Source organism: Pogoniulus pusillus, chromosome 18 (genome assembly GCF_015220805.1).
Source record: "Pogoniulus pusillus isolate bPogPus1 chromosome 18, bPogPus1.pri, whole genome shotgun sequence".
NCBI lineage: Eukaryota > Metazoa > Chordata > Aves > Piciformes > Lybiidae > Pogoniulus > Pogoniulus pusillus.
Genome location: NC_087281.1, coordinates 12,480,335 through 12,498,319, shown reverse-complemented (window position 1 = coordinate 12,498,319; position 17,985 = coordinate 12,480,335). Strand labels below are relative to the sequence as shown.

At 42.6% G+C, this 17,985-nt stretch overlaps 1 protein-coding gene and 1 long non-coding RNA gene across 2 annotated transcripts in view; one reads left to right on the top strand and one right to left on the bottom strand.

The window, feature by feature from the left end:
* The first annotated feature begins 240 nt into the window (after nucleotides 1–240).
* Nucleotides 241–17,985, top strand: part of RPS6KA2 (ribosomal protein S6 kinase A2) — a 222,899-nt gene continuing 205,154 nt past the window's right edge. The window contains exons 1-2 of the mRNA XM_064158414.1: nucleotides 241–423; nucleotides 3,523–3,567. Of these exons, the coding sequence (XP_064014484.1) occupies nucleotides 361–423; nucleotides 3,523–3,567 (108 nt within the window). The 5' untranslated portion in view covers nucleotides 241–360. The remainder of the gene's footprint in view (nucleotides 424–3,522; nucleotides 3,568–17,985) is intronic.
* LOC135183435 (uncharacterized) lies at nucleotides 3,597–16,650 on the bottom strand. Its single transcript, XR_010305557.1, has 3 exons — nucleotides 16,611–16,650; nucleotides 5,666–5,741; nucleotides 3,597–3,683 (listed from the first exon to the last, which is right to left on the bottom strand). It is a non-coding gene; the product is annotated as an uncharacterized LOC135183435 (long non-coding RNA).

Here is a 17,985-nt window from a genome sequence, read left to right as displayed (position 1 = left end):
GACGGGTTAGGGTGGCAGAGCTCTGTCGCGGGCTACGAAGCAGCCACCTCCTTGTCTTGCCTTTCCTTGCCTTCTTGCCCTGCCCTGCCTCCTAGCCTGCGGAGCGCCACCTTCTTGCTTTGCCCTGCCTTGCCTTCTTGCCTTGGACTGCCTCCGCGCCCGAGGAGCGGCCGCGCCCGCGCTCCGCCTGCGGGCTCCCTCGGGAGAGCTGCGGCCGCTGGCGGGCGGGAGCCATATTTGCGAGCGGACCGAGGGTCCCGCGCCGGGTTCCGGCAGGTGTCCCCGGCGCCTTCTGCTGTCCTCGGCGGGCACCGCCGCGCTCTTCTGCTTGATCCCGGCTTCTGGCAGACATCGTCCAGCATGCCGATCGCTCACTTGCTGGAGCTATGGAAAGGGATAGAGGTGGAGCCCATGGAGACGGAGGTGAGCGGCGGTGGGGATGAGAACAGCCGCAGCGGTGCTGCCAGCAACCCTTTTCCGCCCAGGGAGCTATCTCTGCGCTGCCCCAGACCCTGTGAAATGGGACATGAGAAGAAGCGCTCGCCCACTCCACTCGCTACTAGGAGCGCGGAGAGTGGCTCAGCTCGGGAACCTGTTGCCCTGCACCCGGAGAGGTTTGGGGCAGAGAGGTGCGGGGGTATGCCTTGCCCTGTGCCCCAGCGGGTGGGGTAAAGGGCTGCCCTCCCGTGTGCTCTGCGCGGAGCTGGGGTCGGAACCGTCCGCCAGGGAGTTCTGCTGGTTGTAAAGGAAGGAGCGCGTAAAACAGATGGAAACCTGCAAAGCAGGCTGTGTAGGGCTTGGGTTCATCTTAAAACATGAAGCGATCGCTAGTTTAGGGTTGATACAGAGGTCCGTTTTCTTCCCTTTCTGTTTGGATTTCTGAGCTCCCTTGAGCTTGTTCCGGCAGCAGCACAATTACCTCAGAGCACAAGGCTGCGTTTCCAGGCTCATAGCACTGCGATAACTAGCTGGGGGCTGTGTTACGCTCACTGTTTTTCTAGTTTTCATTGCCTGCAGTTTAAGACTCTTTCGTGTGTGTTGAAAGTGTATTTTTGTACAGCAATAGGCAGGCTGAATTTCTGAGTATATCTGGGTCTAAGGAGGGCTGTCAAAAGTCCTGCATTAAGACTCAACCTTCGTTGCTTGGGGCTAACAGACTTTTGCTGTCATCTCTTGTGTTGGTAAGGGACTGTTTAGACCTATCTTTCAGGATAAACTGCGTCGGTCTCCATACCAAGTGTACGGGACCTTTTTGCAATGCTGTGTAGTCAGATGTTTGTCCTGTGTTTTCTGGTGGTGTTTTTCACATGTTCTTTTAAGAATACCATAGCTGCAGACATACTCTTCTACCACTCTTGCTGGGATTTCACTTCCAAAAGGTTTGCAGAAAATGAAAGAAATTGCAGGCATAAACTCTTGCAGTTTAGATGAGAATGACAGGTGAAGCACCATTTATTGGCCCTTTACTACTATCTCTAAGGATGTTAAAAAGCATGCAACAGTTTATAACCTTTTAAAATTGTGTCGTGGATAGGATTCCTAAAGTGTTGCTTGTTAAGTCTACTTAAAATGCACAGAAATTAGTTTTGTCTCTTATAGAATTAGAGAATCAAGCAGGTTGGAAGAGACCTCCAAGATCACCCAGTCAAACCTAGCACCCAGCCCTAGACAATCAACTAGACCATGGCACTAAGTGCCTCAGCCAGGCTTTTCTTCAACATCTCCAGGGACAATGACTCCACCACCTCTCTGGGCAGCCCATTCCAATGCCAATCACTCTCCCTGTGAAGAACTTTCTCCTAAGATCCAGTCTAGACCTCCCCTGGCACAACCTGAGCCTGTGTCCCCTTGTTCTGTTGCTGGTTGCCTGGCAGAGGAGACCAACCCCCCACCTGGCTATAGCCTCCCTTCAGGTAGCTGCAGGCAGCAATGAAGTCAGCCCTGAGCCTCCTCTTCTCCAGGCTGCACACCCCCAGCTCCCTCAGCCTCTCCTCACAGGGCTGTGCTCCAGGCCCCTCACCAGCTTTGTCGCCCTCTTCTGGACACATTCCAGTATCTCAACATCTCTCTTGAATTAAGGAGCCCAGAACTGGACACAGGACTTAAGGTGTGGCCTGACCAGTGTTGAGTACAGAGGAAGAATAACCTCCCTTGTCCTACTGGCCACACTGTTCCTGATCCAGGCCAGGATACCATTGGCTCTCTTGGCCACCTGGGCACACTGCTGGCTCATGTTCAGCTACTATCTACCAGTACCCCCAGGTCCATTTCTTCCTGGCTTCTTGTGAGCTATTGTACATGAAGATCCATCTTCTTTTCAGACAGCAGTGACATTTACTCTCTAATGAGCTGAATGCAGTTTAAACACTAGTGATTGGACTCTTTCAAGGAAGCTCTGAATCTGTATGGGATAAAATATTTTCATGTTTGTCTGCAAGTTGTTCTTTTTAAGATAATCTTTTCGCAGTTGGATGAGGAGGGAGACAGTTTCTTTCTCTTTTATGCATATGGACATCCTTTTTTCCTCTCCTTAATGCCAAAAATCCTTTTAAAATAGTGGCACTTGAGTTCCTGGGCATGACTCAGGTGAATGACTTGCAGATATTAAAGACAGCATTTATAGTAAATCGATTGCTTGTTGAGGAAGAGTGCATCGAGGGCATGTTCTGTGTTATATTTGTATAACAGAAGATTGGAGTAACATCCTACTTTTGCCTGTTGACACAGGAGGTGATCAATTGTGTCTGACAAGTAAGCAAGAAAACTGAGATTCTTACTGGGTCCAGAATTTTTGTGGGTAGGCAGATTTTTCAATCATTCTCAAGCTGGATGGATGGAATTGCAAGCCTTGGAATATTTCCTGACAAAGGGCTGCATGATCAAGTTCTATGTAATCTTTCTACCTCTTCCCCAAAGCATTCATTGCTTAGTATATTTCAGCTGAGCACCTGTTAAATGACAATATTTAAACGGGAGTTGAGTGTTTACAAAACTTGGCACTGTATGTAACATAGTTTCTCTTCTCAGCAAGAAATACTTTGCAAGTTCTCCAGGTTACTCATGACTAATCACTTTTTATTCTTCAATCCTGTGTCTTTCCTGTGTCAAATGTGATTTTGACTATTCATCAGCAATTTTAATAGTGCCAGTATGCTCTTGCTTTCTCCTATATCTCATTACATGTTATATACCTTGGAGAAAGCAGGTCTTTATGGATCCAAAAGTTAATATTAAGTGTTAAGAACTGAACTGCCTGGATGAATTCCTGTGTGAACTACCCTGGGTGATTCTGCCTTGGCAGGGAGGTTGGACTTGATGATCTCTGGAGGTCCTTCCCAACATCTAAGGTTCTGTGGTTCTGTGATTCTGTAACATGCCTGCTACAGTAATATAACTGTGGAGTATCTTAACTCACTGCAAAGGAACTGACTGAATTTTGTGATATAAATTGGCTTAGAGTTGTCTTTCTCATGAATATACATTTAAAAGTCCTATTTTTTTGTCTCTTTTTTTCCTCTCTAGCCTGTGGTGGAAGATGCTGCCTTGGATGAAGAGCCTGTAAAAGAGGTAAGTTGTAAATCTGTTTATTCATGGATCAGACATATTAGGAAGTCATGGTAATGTAGTCTTCTGCCTTTCTGGAAACAATGTATCTGGTCCTTGTTCTCCATACGGTTCTATCCCTGAAGATGCAAAGCCAACACATATTTGGTCTCTTATTACAAGGTAAAGTGGCATCAGTTCAAATAGAGGTTAAGGAATTTCATTTACTGATATTATCCTCATGGCAATTTTCCAAGGAAGAGCACAAATTTCCTAAGATGTATGGATTTCCTGCAGAGAAGACTTTGTAATGACCTCAAACAGAGAAGCTATCATCATATTAGTGCTTGTGTATTCTACCTGATTAAGTAACCTCAAATACTATTAAATGGTATTAATTTCTGTTGATCACTAGATTAGCTCTTTATCCAGAGCAAGAGTGAACAAACTTTTTCCTTCAAGTTAATGTTATTTTTTTGGGGTAGCAATATTTTTTATTGTAGCATTGTGCTAATTAAAAACACAGTAACAAAAAAAGCATGAACAAAGAAACAAACCCAAACCAAAGCACACTACTGGCCCACTCTCCTCCAATCCCCAAAGCTGTCTTGCCTCAAAGTGTTTAAATGTTAAATAGAAGAGATAGAAGGTGATATGAAGATAAAGCAGGTGAGAGTAACCCAGAGTTCACTACTATAATGAGCTGAGTGCAAATGTGACTAAAACTGACTGATAAAAATCTCAGACTTCACTACAAAGTCCTGCTGGTTTGTGTAGAGTAAGCCAAGGTTTGCTTGAGGCATCTCCTGATTCCAGAACGCTAAAGATACTAGATTCACTTTGGAATGGAAGGAGACTGCAAAGATGCTTATCTAAATATCCACCTTTGAATGCAGTAAGCTCCAGCATCTCTTACTCCTTGAAATAGCAAATACTTCAGATGTTCGTTTTTCAGTGCAAAGGTATTGTTTTGTCACCTTATGTTAAAGGAACAGTTTTATCTTCCATAATGCTAGAATGGAGGAAGATTTGGTTTTGATCTCTGTGAAATGGATGCATAATTTAAATGTATTTTCCCCTCCTTTTCCATTTCTTGAAAAGGCAACACTAAACTGCTCTTCAAAGCACTTGGGGATGAAATTAAGGGCAGGTAATTGGGCTCATCCCATCATCTTTGAAGATATTGCTGAAGATGAAGTTACTGATTTGGGGGTTGGGCTTTTAGGAGGGTTTTTTTTGTGAATAGTCTTTATTTCCTAAACGAATTAAACCTAGTTAATTTTCATTAGGTCTGCACCTTAATTTTTAAATTTGACAGAAAAACTGTGTGTAACAAATACTTGTGTGGAAACCTTGGTCTTATTTTCTCTCGAACCATGATCTACAAATTGATACCTGTAATGATGTTTGTCTTTATGTCCACTCCTGCCTCTGCAAGGAAGTTGTAGTATCTGTGTGCCAAGTGAATATACTTATGTCAGATTGAAAAATCTGCTGCACTTGAGTATCATAAAACATGTTCACAGTGACTACTAATAAAAGATCACTGTCCATTGTAAAGGTACCCTTGACCCTTCTTATGACTTTCTTCCCCTGTGCCTTCATTAGGCAATGCTACCAAAAAGTGCAGTAAGAAACACCATCTATCTTTTTTCACCCTTACTCTGCTGCTGTTATGTTACTTAGCTGTAAGCCTGTTCTATTTCTAAGAAGCTTGAATCTTAATGTAGTGGTACTGTAGGAAAGCAGGGTCCACTGTTCTGGTGACTTTCTTGCAAATAGCCTTGCTTTGATTTTCAGGAAACATTAAAGCTTGAGTTAAACCATGTGCTGCAATGGATCATACTTGCTCGAGGGATGTTCTTGTAAATGACCTGCTTTAGGCTGTGTTGCCTTTTACTGTTTCTCCTCTCCTGTCTGTAAAATGGACAAATGAGATGGTGGCAAAGCACATTATCAATCCTGCACCACTTGTTTTTTCTGAGATCTGATCTTTTTGTTGATGGACAAGTTCTTTACATGTTTTGGAGATATAAGCTAAAGGGACTGGGTACAGCAAGGATTTCTAAGGCACACCTTGCTTCTACAGCAATATGTGTCAGCTCTGCTCTAGAATTTTTACCTGGATTACTTGGAGTTGCTATCATCAGGATCCCTTTTCCTTGGAGGTCCTCTGAAAGCCATGGACCCTGTTTGTCCTGTGTTGTATGTGAAGGAAATTTAAGAGTTATTTGGTATAACCATAAAGAAAGTCCTCCAGAGACTAGAGAGAGTCCCAGGGGGATGGGCAATTTGTCCCACAATAGTGTAATCTGTTACTCTATTCTGCTTTCCTGTATCTCTCTATTTAAGGGATTGTACAGTTAATTCTAGCTCTCTTTCTCTCTCTCTTCTCTCTGTCTCAGGACATGCATACCAATATCTTTATGGTTTGTGGGGAAGAGGCTTTCTCCTGGCCTTGGCTGGAAGCTGATTTCCAGCTATGCCACTGGGCCTGTTGAAGTCTGTGGAAGGCTTGGGTCTAGTACTGGGGGGGGGGGGAGGGGGCTGTTTGGCCTCCTCTTAGGCCTGCTGAGACTGAGTGGGATGGAGGTTTTTTGGAACCTCCTGGAAGATTTTGACGTGTTAGGCCCAGCAGAAGAACTGAAAGTAATTTGTTTATGTATTGCTTTTACCTGAATACTTCTTGTATATATCTGTAAATAGAATTTCCATGTAAACTTCCAATCCAGTATGGAGCATTATTATTTTACTCCTTGGGAAGGGCTAAAATATCTTTTCTGTCCTTTTGTCCTAGGCTGCTCATGGTTCAGAACTAGGACACCCTGCCACAAAGGCAAGAGGATTAGCTGATAGGAATTTTTTTAAAGAGAAATTCAAAATCCTGCATCAGTCCTTGCTCAGACTTGTGTGACACAATTTTCATGTCAAGTGCTTCTTTTTTACAAAGTGCCATTTGGTTTGTTTTTTTCTTTTGTTTTGCTTTGGGTTTTTTTGATAGAATAATACATCTGTTTGGTGTATTAGCTACTCCTCCCTGTTCTCTAATATCTACACACTTTCAGAGTGTGTACTCTGTCCAAGCATCCAATTTATTAATGAAGATAATCAACATTTGATGCAGTAGTGACAGGCGTCTATTTAGGCTTTGAGCTGACTACAACCCCGAGGAGCAGGACTTGGGGGTGCTGCTGGATGAGAAGCTCAACATGAGCCAGCAGTGTGCACTTGCAGCCCAGAAAACCAACCAGATCCTGGGCTGCAGCAGGAGAGGTGTGGCCAGCAGGATAAGGGAGGTGATTCTCCCCCTCTACTCTGCTCTGCTGAGACCCCACCTGGAGTACTGCATCCAGTTCTGGAGCCTCTATTACAAGAGGGATGTGGACATGCTGAACTGTGTCCAGAGAAGGGCAACAAGGATGCTCAGAGGGCTGGAGCAGCTCTGCTCTGAGGACAGACTGAAAGAGTTGGGGCTGTTCAGTCTGCAGAAGAGGAGGCTCCCAGATGACTTTTTTATGGCCTTCCAGTATCTGAAGGGGGCCTACAAAAACGTTGGGGAAGGACTTTTTAGGCTCTCAAGGAATGACAGGACTAGGGGGAATGGAGCAAAGCTGGAGGTGGGTAGGTTCAGGCTGGATGTGAGGAGAAATTTGTTCAGCATGAGAGTGATGAGAGCCTGGACTGGGTTGCCCAGAGAGGTGGTTGAGGTCCCATCCCTGGAGGTGTTTAAGGCCAGGATGGATGAGGCTGTGTGCAGCCTGCTCTAGGGTAGGGTGTCCCTCCCCATGGCAGGGGGTTTGGAACTAGATGATGCTTGTGGTGCCTTCCAACCTTGACTGATTCTATGATTCTATGAACTATGAGTATGGTAATTTAGTTTTTGACTTAAAGTATGGACTAGATATATATCAGTTTGTCTGACATGATATAGCAGAAAATGTCAAAAGCCTTGCTTCAGATAAAAAAAACGTTGCATTACCCTTATTCACCAAAGTAATCATTATGGAGGGTTGTTTCAGCACTATTTTCCTCTTCACAAATTGCTGACTACCCCAAATCATTTCCTTGTTATTCACATATTTGGGAATTCTTTCCAGAAGAATTTGCTTCATTGCCTTTCAATGTGGGGCTGACTAGATTTCAATTCCTTAAAGATACAAGCTGTATTTCAATCTCTTCTGGATCTCAAGAAGCTCTCCTAATTCATGAGAGCCTTTAGACTATCAAGAGTGGCTCCTGCTGCCTTTGTATGATTTCCTATTGGTCAATGTGGCCAAATTCTGATCTTGGAAGAAGTGACCATTGGAAATTAACCATCTCTCCTAGATTTCTTCCTTCCAGGGTTGTTTTCCATGGGATTAATCCAAACAGGTGCCTGAAGAGGAGATAAAGTCTGCACTGGTGAAATCCAGGGTCGTGTTCCTACTTTTTACTTTGTTCTTTTCTTGGGATCTTCATCTTCTCCTGCAAGCAAAACTGTCCTTGAACATCATATTCCTGATTAGTTCTAACTTGTTCCAGAAGAACAAATTCTCTCACTGGCTTCTTTATCACCTGTGTAAGGAAGGGCATTCATCCACGTGGAGATCTGGATAGTTTGTGCATTTTCAGAAGATATCAGAGTGGATAAAGTGGATCCTTTGCAGATCAGGGCCTGCACACATACCTTATATTACAGATCTCTATTTCTTGCTTATCAGATTGTCTGTAGTAGGTACTTACCAGAGACAGCATTGAGGCATATCTGTGCTACTGTAACGCTGGACTGTCAGTAACAGCCTCTTTCAAAGATGCTAGAGAAGTGTTCAATTAAAGAGGCTGTTGTGTTCATCACTAAGATTATCTCAACACAGCTTAACCAGTGTACACAAGTACTAGAATTGCTGGTATATCACTTTTATTTCTTTGACAAAAAAAACCACACCAGCTAACATAAGGCAGGTCAGAACATTCTGGTTTGCCATTCAAAGAGTTGCTTTGATGCAAAATTGGAGTAGTTTCTGCTGAAGTTTCCCTGGTGTCTTCCACTTCAATTGATCAAAGGTCTCATCCAATATATCTGGTATATATATAGAGAGAAGAAATACCCACAAGCCACAGCTGATAAAACATCAGACTGTCCTGCCAGGAAGCGCTCAGGTGGGCAGTTTACCCATCCTGGATCCAGAGTGGTGCCCAGAGCTGCTTCTCTTGGTGCTTCCTCCCTGCTGCTTACCCCTCTGCCTGTGCGTTGCTGCCTTCTCACCCAAACATAACGCATACTGTGGGTGGTCCCCCTGCCATGGCTTGTAAAGAGACCTGTTTAGATCTGTATAAAAGTAGCTGTGAAGAATTGTCCTGTTTCATTCTAGTAAAACTCACACAGCACATTGAGAGACAGAAGACTTCAAATGCTTTGGGCAAAGTAGTGTGTAAAAGTAGTTGTTAAATTCTTCCCGTTTGTCTAATATTTCCAACTTAATAATGTTAATCTTTGATTCCTAGCTGGTTTTATTGTGCTGTCTCTACTACTTTTTAATTACTCTTACTGCTTTCAGCCAGTGTGCTGTTGTGGCTCAGATGCATCAGACACAGGACAGTAGCATTGAAAAAACCTTCTGAAAGTTTGTGAACCTTGTTCAGGGTTTCCCAACCCCTCGGCTTTATGCAGTTGTTGCTAAGATCCTTGATGGTTTGTAGTGAGTGGCAACCTGCATTGAAACTACTCTCCAATGCTGAAGACTGATAGGTCCACTTTTTCACAAACTGTGTTCTTTAAGAACCAAAAATGAACTTTGGTTCCATACCTGTGTGTGCTAATTTGAGCCTATTTTAGTGAGAGGAATTAGATTACAGGCTGTGAAAAGGAAACAATGGTGACGTTTGCTGCACTCATAGGCTTGCTGAGATGTATACAAATAAGAACATAAACATGGGTAACAGAGCTGCTCTCTGGTTCTGGATGCATGCACTCCTTTCCCTAACCTATCTGTGTGACTAATCCCTCTGCTTCCCAACCCCCCTGGCCAATTCTCCAAACTCACCTTGAATGTAAGGCAAAGTCTGGGGTAAGGTAGAGGGGTGGCAAGAAGGTGGAAGAGTGTTTGGGAGCCCCTCCTGGGGACTCTGTTTTCTGGGAAGGCTGTTGTGTTTCTGCATTACTTTTTAACTTGTGTATTTCTGTCTAGAGCTCTAGATATTGTAAATACCTGCTTGTATATTGTGCTAATCTGCAAATATAAAGCTTCATTCTCTAATTTCCAACGACTGAGATTAGTCTGGGTGATTTTCTTAAGTGTGTAACACCCAAACCATCACATTATGGGAGCTTTAGATGAGGAGAAGATGGGTTTATAGCTGGTGGAGAAGAGTGGCTGATAATTATAATTGGTGACAGGCCTTTCCTTACTTTTAGTAATAGCTGATGGTTGCTCCCACTGATGTAGGACTCCTTAATGTGTTGACCATGATTTTCTTGAGCATTTATTGAATTAGGATTTTGCTGTGGCAGTGATCTCACCTTTGTTCCTGATATTCCAGGAAACACTGATACAGTGGGGAAGTAAAGTCTCTAAAGTAACTACCTGTTACTGTAAAGTAACTTACCCCACTAAAGTGGGGTAAAGAGCTTAAGAACAATGTATGAGGAGTGGATGTGTGTCTTGTTGGTGTAGGTTGCTGATTGTCTGTGATGGATTTTTCCATGTTTGCAGCATTTAGTGATAGAACAAATAGGAAACAAACCAATTTTTTTTCCCGAGGGGACAATAAAACAGCCAACTGGTTTACTTGGGTAGGCACCTGGATGCACAGCAATATATGTTCAGATGCTTTAAAAATCAACTTTGTGGACTGGCCTGTAGCAGTCACTACTGAGCTGAATGGAGAAAAGAAGTTCTGATGAAGTCCATGCAGGATGTAAAACACTTCACAGAATTAGACTGCTTGAATTTGAACAAGAGTTATTACTTAAGACAAATGGAAGTTCATTTGGGGAAAACTATTTCCTCGTAAAAGTGTTCTGTAATGGCAGTTGGTGTCCAAAAGAATGTGCTGGGTATGAGAAAACTGTGTCATCAGGAGAGCTGAGTCACTTGGCAGCCCCTGGTGCAAAGGATAAATTATTTCTGTAATAAGGATGGTGCCTCCTAGAGAGCTTTATTTTTTTAAAGAGGAAACAAGCAACCAGAGACAATTTATGTATAGATGGTTACAATTCTAGGGTGATAAAATCCATTTTTCTTAATTACAATGAGCTAAAAGTCAATTGTTCCTTCTTTTTATTCTACTTTACTCTAGTTTTCATGGTTACTCTGGTTTGTTCTCTCTGAAGAATGTAGTGGTTTATGGTGAGGTAATTCTGCTTTTGAATCTTCTTCTCTCCTTTGCCATTGCTTCCAAGGTTTATAAATAGCTAAATAGCTTTTTTTTTCCCCAAAGGAAACATGACATAGCAAAGAAGCTACTCTGGAAGAGAAAGCCTTTCTTTACCTTCTTCCAAAGATTTGATGGGATAAATTGGAAGGTAGCTCTACTGGCTGTTACTAAATATGTGCTTTTAAATGAGCATAGTTACTCACAAAAGAAAATACCATGGTGTCATTGTGGATGCCCAGCTCCCTCAGCCTCTCCTCACAGGGCTGTGTTCCAGGCCCCTCACCAGCTTTGTTGCCCTTCTCTGGACACGTTCCAGCATCTCAACATCTCTCCTTCAAGTGTAGGTATTTCTTGAAGTGAAGGTATCATGAGCAAATAATCTCTTCATAATTATATGAAGTTAAAACATTAAATCTTCCAAATATTTTCATTGTGGATGTGTGAGGAGCTTAGTAAGTGACAAATTCTCACCCTGCTTAAGACAGTTTTATCCCAAAAGGATTTGGATTTCCTGATTGTTATTTTTGTCTTTGCTTTATAGTTGTTTTCTCCTTTTTTTTTTTCAATTGTTACATTTGTGTGATGTTGGTAATTGAAGTGATTATTAGGTTCTTCTCATCTGGTTTAGGATTCTTCTTTCTTGGTCATCCCCTTTCTGTTACCAAAATTTTAAAAGCAAAGAAGAGAGAAAGCATTGCTTGTGTGATGGATGATTGAATTACTGTCTATCACTTTCATTGATATCTTGTGTTACTCATTGTGCCCTGAGTTTTAAGTGTGGTGTTCAAGCCTATTTATTCACATTTAGGAACACAAATATCCTGGGTCCTTTTGTACATGGTAGCAATCACAGTTTTCACCTCCAGTAATCAGAGACCAAGGGAGTTCTCCAGGTACACTAATCTAAAAGTTTTTACCATCTTAGTCCTATTCTCAGTTGTCAACTGTGGTGGGAAAGTAATAAAAATATATTGATTATTACTTATTACAGAATAAAATATTCCAAACAAAACAATGATCAATAGAGCACTACTAAAAAAAGATGATACACTTCTGTACATGAGACTGTTGAGTGGATTGTCTCCCGATGTGTGCTAATAAACATGCACATTCAACCTAAATCTGTATTTTCCTATTTAAAAAAATCTTTTATTTTGAAACAGTCTTGAGAGAAACTTTCTTTATAGAATCATAGAATCAACCAGGTTGGAAGAGACCTCCAAGATCATCCAGTCCAACCTATCACCCTGCCCTATCCAATCAACTAGACCATGGCACTAAGTGCCTCATCCAGCCTTTTCTTGAAGACCCCCAGGGACGGTGCCTCCACCACCTCCCTGGGCATATGGTATGCATATTACAGCAGCTTTGACATTATTTGCTTTATTAGTGTTTTTCTAATGAAATTAAAGGTCGTGAGTCATCTTCCTATTAGGCAGTTGATGCAGAGGAATGAAACAGTAGTAGTGCCTTGGTTCTATCAACGAACTTTCTCTGAGTGTCTATCATCTAAAAAGTGTTTCCAATTTACACAGAAGTGTACCTGTGAAATTTCCATGTCTCACAGTGTGCCCGAGGGCTATTACAGGCTACAGCACTGTTAGATAAAGGTGCAGAGCATCCTGCTTGAAATCTTGAAGCTGTATTCTGGAAGACTGCTCTGAGCACTCTACCAGCTGAATAGGCAAGGAATGGCAATGGTGTGTGTGTATATATCATAGAATCAAGCAGGTTGGAAAAGACCTCCAAGATTATCCAGTCCAACCTAGCACCCAGCCCTAGACAATCAACTAGACCATGACAATAAGTGTCTCAGCCAGGCTTTTCCTGAACACCTCCAGGGACGGCGACTCCACCACCTCCCTGGGCAGCCCATTCCAATGCCAATCACTCTCTCTGGCAACAACTTCAACCTAACATCCAGCCTAGACCTTCCCCATCACAACTCAAGACTGTGTCCCCTTGTTCTGTTGCTGGTTGCCTGGCAGAAGAGACCAACCCCCACCTGGCTACAACCTCCCTTCAGGTAGTTGTAGATAGAACAGAATAATAGAATCAACACAAATGTTTATGCTAAATAGAATGGTTTTCAAATGCTTGGTCTTACCTTCTTTTGAGTAATTTTGGGAGGCTTCTTAAAAAGGGGGACAGTAATAGAAGAAGAAGGGCTAACTTCTTAAAATCGAAGTTAAAGTGGTGGCTAACACTTCTCAGTATCTGAACTGCACTATTCCTGACTGCACTTAATGAGCCTGAGTGAGGGCTGAGCTCTGCAACAGCGCTGCAGAGCTGTTTGCATAGGTGAAGATAATGGAGTCTATTCAGAGGGCAGTTTTCCTAGGGCAGTCTCCTTTAGTCTGTGTAATGCTGTAGCATGCTGTCCCAGAGTAGGCTTGCTTCTTTGGACCTTTGGATACCAAGCAATGTTAGGCCTCCATCCCAGCAGGGCTGGGCACTTGTTATTTTGCTTCATACAGATAAAGTGTGTTTGGGAGTTCCTGCTCGAGCAATCATCTAGGTTTTCCATAGATGCATAAATGATCTCTTGTGCTCAGACAAGTTCAAAGCTGCATACCTAGGTCTGATACATATAATGCTGTTAGCTTGGGTACTCTAGTTTTCCTCTACTTTTCCTTTCAATTTGTGTTATTACTGTAGACCTGTACTAGATGTACAGAGCACATGTGACCCAGGGAATGGAGCTGGAAGATGGGTCGGGGCAGGAGAATGTGGTGTGTCTCTTGGCTTACTTCAATATCTAACCACTTTACATTCTTAAAATTCCTGCTGTTTTCCTAGAATGGCATTTTATCACACTACAGGGGAGAAAGTGACCCTGAAACTTCACAGCATGCTTCTACTTTGACATAGTGATATTTCTTCTTCAAGGAGCAATGTATGAGAAACAGTCTTGTGGAGGATAATGACATGTTTTGAAAGTTGACTGTCAGTTATGGAGTCAGTGGGAGATTAATGTGGATTTAGAGGTCTGTATAGTGTTTGTCACTTTGCAGAGTGTAGCTGTTTACAGAGGCAAGCCTTAGCTCATCTCTCTGATCAAATTCTTCAAGCACCTGAATCTAGTAGCCAACAAATAAGCAGTACTGCACAATGGCAAATAAATATGACTTGATATCCTGATCTGATGCATACTTCATGTAAGATCTTATCATGGATATAAAGGTGAACGAGAAGGTGTGACACAGTGACAGCCTTCCTCTTGTTTACTCATTGGTTTAGGGTTGCATGAGGACTTTGCTATCTATCGGAGCTGATAGCTGTGCTGAAGAGTTTGTCATTTTTCACAATAGTGGCTGATGGACTAAGCTGTTCTACAAGCAAATGGGGCTGCCTGAAGCTTGAAGTACATTGGTGGGACAAGTCTTGAAAGTCAGTATAGCCTCTCCCACAGTGTCTTTCTGGTGAGCTGTGTACTTAATGCCAGTTGTCCTTGACTAGGAGAGGACAGTAAGATCCCAGGGCATGTGCTGTAAGTTGTGAAATGACAACAGTTGTAGATTCTGAGTCTGTGTGAAGGTCATGTTTATGGTGTGTGTGTTTTAAGAAAGTTGGAGAAAAGCTTTGGTTCTGAAGGTTGTCATCCCGTAGCTAACAACATGCTAGTCTGGAGTAAACAAGGCTGCTGCCTCTTCTGTGGTGACAGAAGAGGATTGTCCTTCAATCTTTGGAACATCTATATGAAATGGAGCTACACTCTTAGTTGAGTGGTGGAAACTAATGCAGTGAGGAGTTGTTTGAGCCATGCTTAGAAACCATGTAAACAACAGAGTGTTTGGTGCTCTACACTAACAATGGATGTGAACATCACCTTTACTGTGCTAACCCTGTGATTGAGCTCGGTTCAAGTATTAAGTGGAAGTACTTCAGTTTACATTTTTATGATGTTTGATCTCTGAGCTCCTTGTCAACATGGAAAGCTAGCCATCTTGCAGATCAGCACAGTGGTGGTAAAGAAGATACACAGCTAGCACTGTGAAAGTGGGGGAACTGCATTATGAACCACTTTAGATGTTTCAAATTGCGAGAGAGTTTGAAGGATGCTGTCTGTACTTTCATTCTGTTTCCTTGCAACAAACTAGTGGCACATATATATTTTTTTTTAACTGGCTGTTGCTCTCAACTTTTCTAGGGTGTGATGGAAAGCGTTTTTTTATGAATGTTTCATGGATCCTACTAAGCTAAACATCTATTGCACATTGTTCTGAGGTCTTGTGGGATCTCAGATGTTAGAGGTCACTTTGCTGTGTTCTTGTTTACTTCAGCTGACTGTCAACAGCAATGGGAATGGGTAACTCATGAACAACAGGATAATGTACATATTTGCATAGTATATTTTTTAATTTTAGGACCAGGACTATGTTGTGCAAGTATTACATCTTAAGGTGTATTCTTCTAAGTAAAGAAGAATGTGGTGTCTTATAGTACATAAAAGAGGGTGAAAAATAACAGTAGGTATGGTAACCACTGAGATAACACAGCGATGTGCACAACAGTGGCACAGAAATTGTAACAGTGACAGTGCCACTAATTCTTCATGGTAATCTTTGGCCTTAATGTGCCATCCCTTCTTGGGGATAGTTTTGTAGAAGATGCCTAAGGGAGAACAGTAGAAAAATGTTGCAGTGTCAGTTGACAACATATTGAGGACTAAAAGGGGGCTCGATGGTAATGTGTCTGCAGGTACTGGTCAGTGCAGTATCTGTGATTCAGGTTACAAGAGGTCTCCTTTTTTTTCTTTGCTTCCTATTGATGATATACTTGCCTATGAAGCAGGATGTTTCCTCCTGGATTCTGGCTTCAGTAAGTAACTGTTCAGCTCCAGGAGAAAGCAGTTAAGTTTTTGTGTTGCTTCAAGTTTGCTCCTGTGATCTTGCTTCCATGACTCATACTTCTGCTTGCCAACTGGAGTTAGTGTAAGGCTTAATTAAATGTGGAAAACATTTTGAACTTACTGAGTCATTTGCCTGAAATATGGCTTGTCATGTTGTGTGTAGCTGGCAGACTTGCACACCTTTTTTATTTTCAGAGCCAACTTTGAATAAACAATTGGGGGGTGGGTGAGATATTTGGTGTACATACTGTCAGCCTTGAAGTAACTGTGTAAGATGAATATTTAATAATTTTAAAATGCCAGAGACATTAGCCTAGGTGTATATTTAGTGTGCAAAGGAAAAAAAAATAGTCTTTGTTTGCTTTGTACTCGTTGTGAAAACTTTGATGTCTAGGTGAAGATTAATTAGTATGTCTGCATTGGGAGAAAATAAATTTTAAGTTCATATTCCATAGAGAATACTTCTCTCTGCAGTGGCCATTGATGCTAACCTTAACTAAATGATCTTTCAGGGTCCCTTCCAGTCCCTAACAATCTGATTCTCCACCACATATCACCTTCCTAATGCAGTTCCTGCTCCCCAGTGCCCTTACCTGCTTACCTCTCACTTTGCCTGAAGAGCTCTTCTTCACCACCACCATTTTTGCAGTCAGCTCAGAGCCCGAGGCAAGAGCCTCAAACAGCTCAAATACCCTACAAAAGAAATCAGCTCCAGCAAAGACACACACCCAGCACCCGTGGATGATGTTGTACATTGCAATGGTTATTGAGCCTAACCCTAGCGAGCCGGGGGGCCACCAGGCCCCCCGGCCTTTGAAATCCTCCACCAATTCACCCGGTGCACACCATGGGGACTCACCAGGGACGCCAGGCGGAGGATCCCTTGGCCCACAATGGGCCTAACTTGGAGCTTCTAGCTTCCCTGGGGCAGAATATAAAGGGGAGTGGGCAGGAAGGGCAAAGTGGCCACACCTGGGGTGGGAGGAGACTGCGATAGCCAGCTAATAGCAACTGGCATCACCTGGTGGCAACACACCTGAGGTGTTACAATAGGAAAGTAATTAAATGGTGATTAATTAATTACAAGCATAACAGATGATAGCAATATCTGTAATCAAAGGTGATTACATTATGCCCGGATCAAATAGCACAATGAAGATATGTAATTGAACAAATAATGCTGGCTAAAGCACATAGTTTAATTTGTCTGCTGAAGGGGGCAATGCAGTGACTGACAAAATATCCTCTCTGTTAAAAGAGGAGGTGTTCAAATAAAGCCTGGATGAGGCACTTTGTGCCATGGTCTAGTTGATGGGACAGGGCTGGGTGCTAGGTTGGACTGGATGATCTTGGAGGTCTCTTCCAACCTGGTTGATTTTATGATTCTTTTTTAGCAAGTTAAGAATCTCTTCTTAGCAAGTTAACAATCTCTTAACTTGTTAATTATTCACTGTCATGACTGATTACATCAGTAGGAAATCATTCTTCTTTATCCTTGTTTTTACTGAGTTCTACTAGTTTTCCTGTAAACAGTTATTTTAAAGCAGTCTAACTTATCCAATCAGCTTTGAGGAAAAGAAAAATCAACATTGCTTTGGAAAGCCCAAAATATGCATTTAGTCTCAAATCTCTTAGACTGGCAACTCAGGAGCCTGAGTTTTTTATCTTTAACTTTCCTAGTAGTATAGATGCTAATTACATAATTGTACCCTGGGCTCTACTATGTGTATAGAGTAGGTTGGCATGGCAACTCATTTCTTTTCTTGCCTGTGAAATGTTTTATCTTTGCACTTGAATTCCTTTCAGGAGGATCTGGAGAAAGTGCTTGCTACATGTTTGAAATTGGCTTCCTCAGTTTGCCAGGTTTGGTGCTGCAATTGTAGTGGTTCTTACAAGGTAGTGTAAAGGGGATAGGCACAAGAAATTTTCTTGGAAACTGTCTGACCCTTAGTGCATAGGGTTAACACTCCTGGGGGAGTAACCCTGAACCTGACCCTAGGGGTCTTGGCCCCTCCCCAGGGGTGGGCCACACTCCAGGTGATGGTTAGCCCACTCCCCCCACTTCCTGCGGTATAAAAGACAGAGGAGTTTCCTGTCTCATCCTCTCTTTCCTTCACTACCTCTTGACCACACACACTCATACTGCATACCAGCACACCACGTGGCAGCCACGAGGCAGAGACACCATCACACTACTCGGGTTGTATCCATCCCTGTTTGTATTTTGCTGTTTT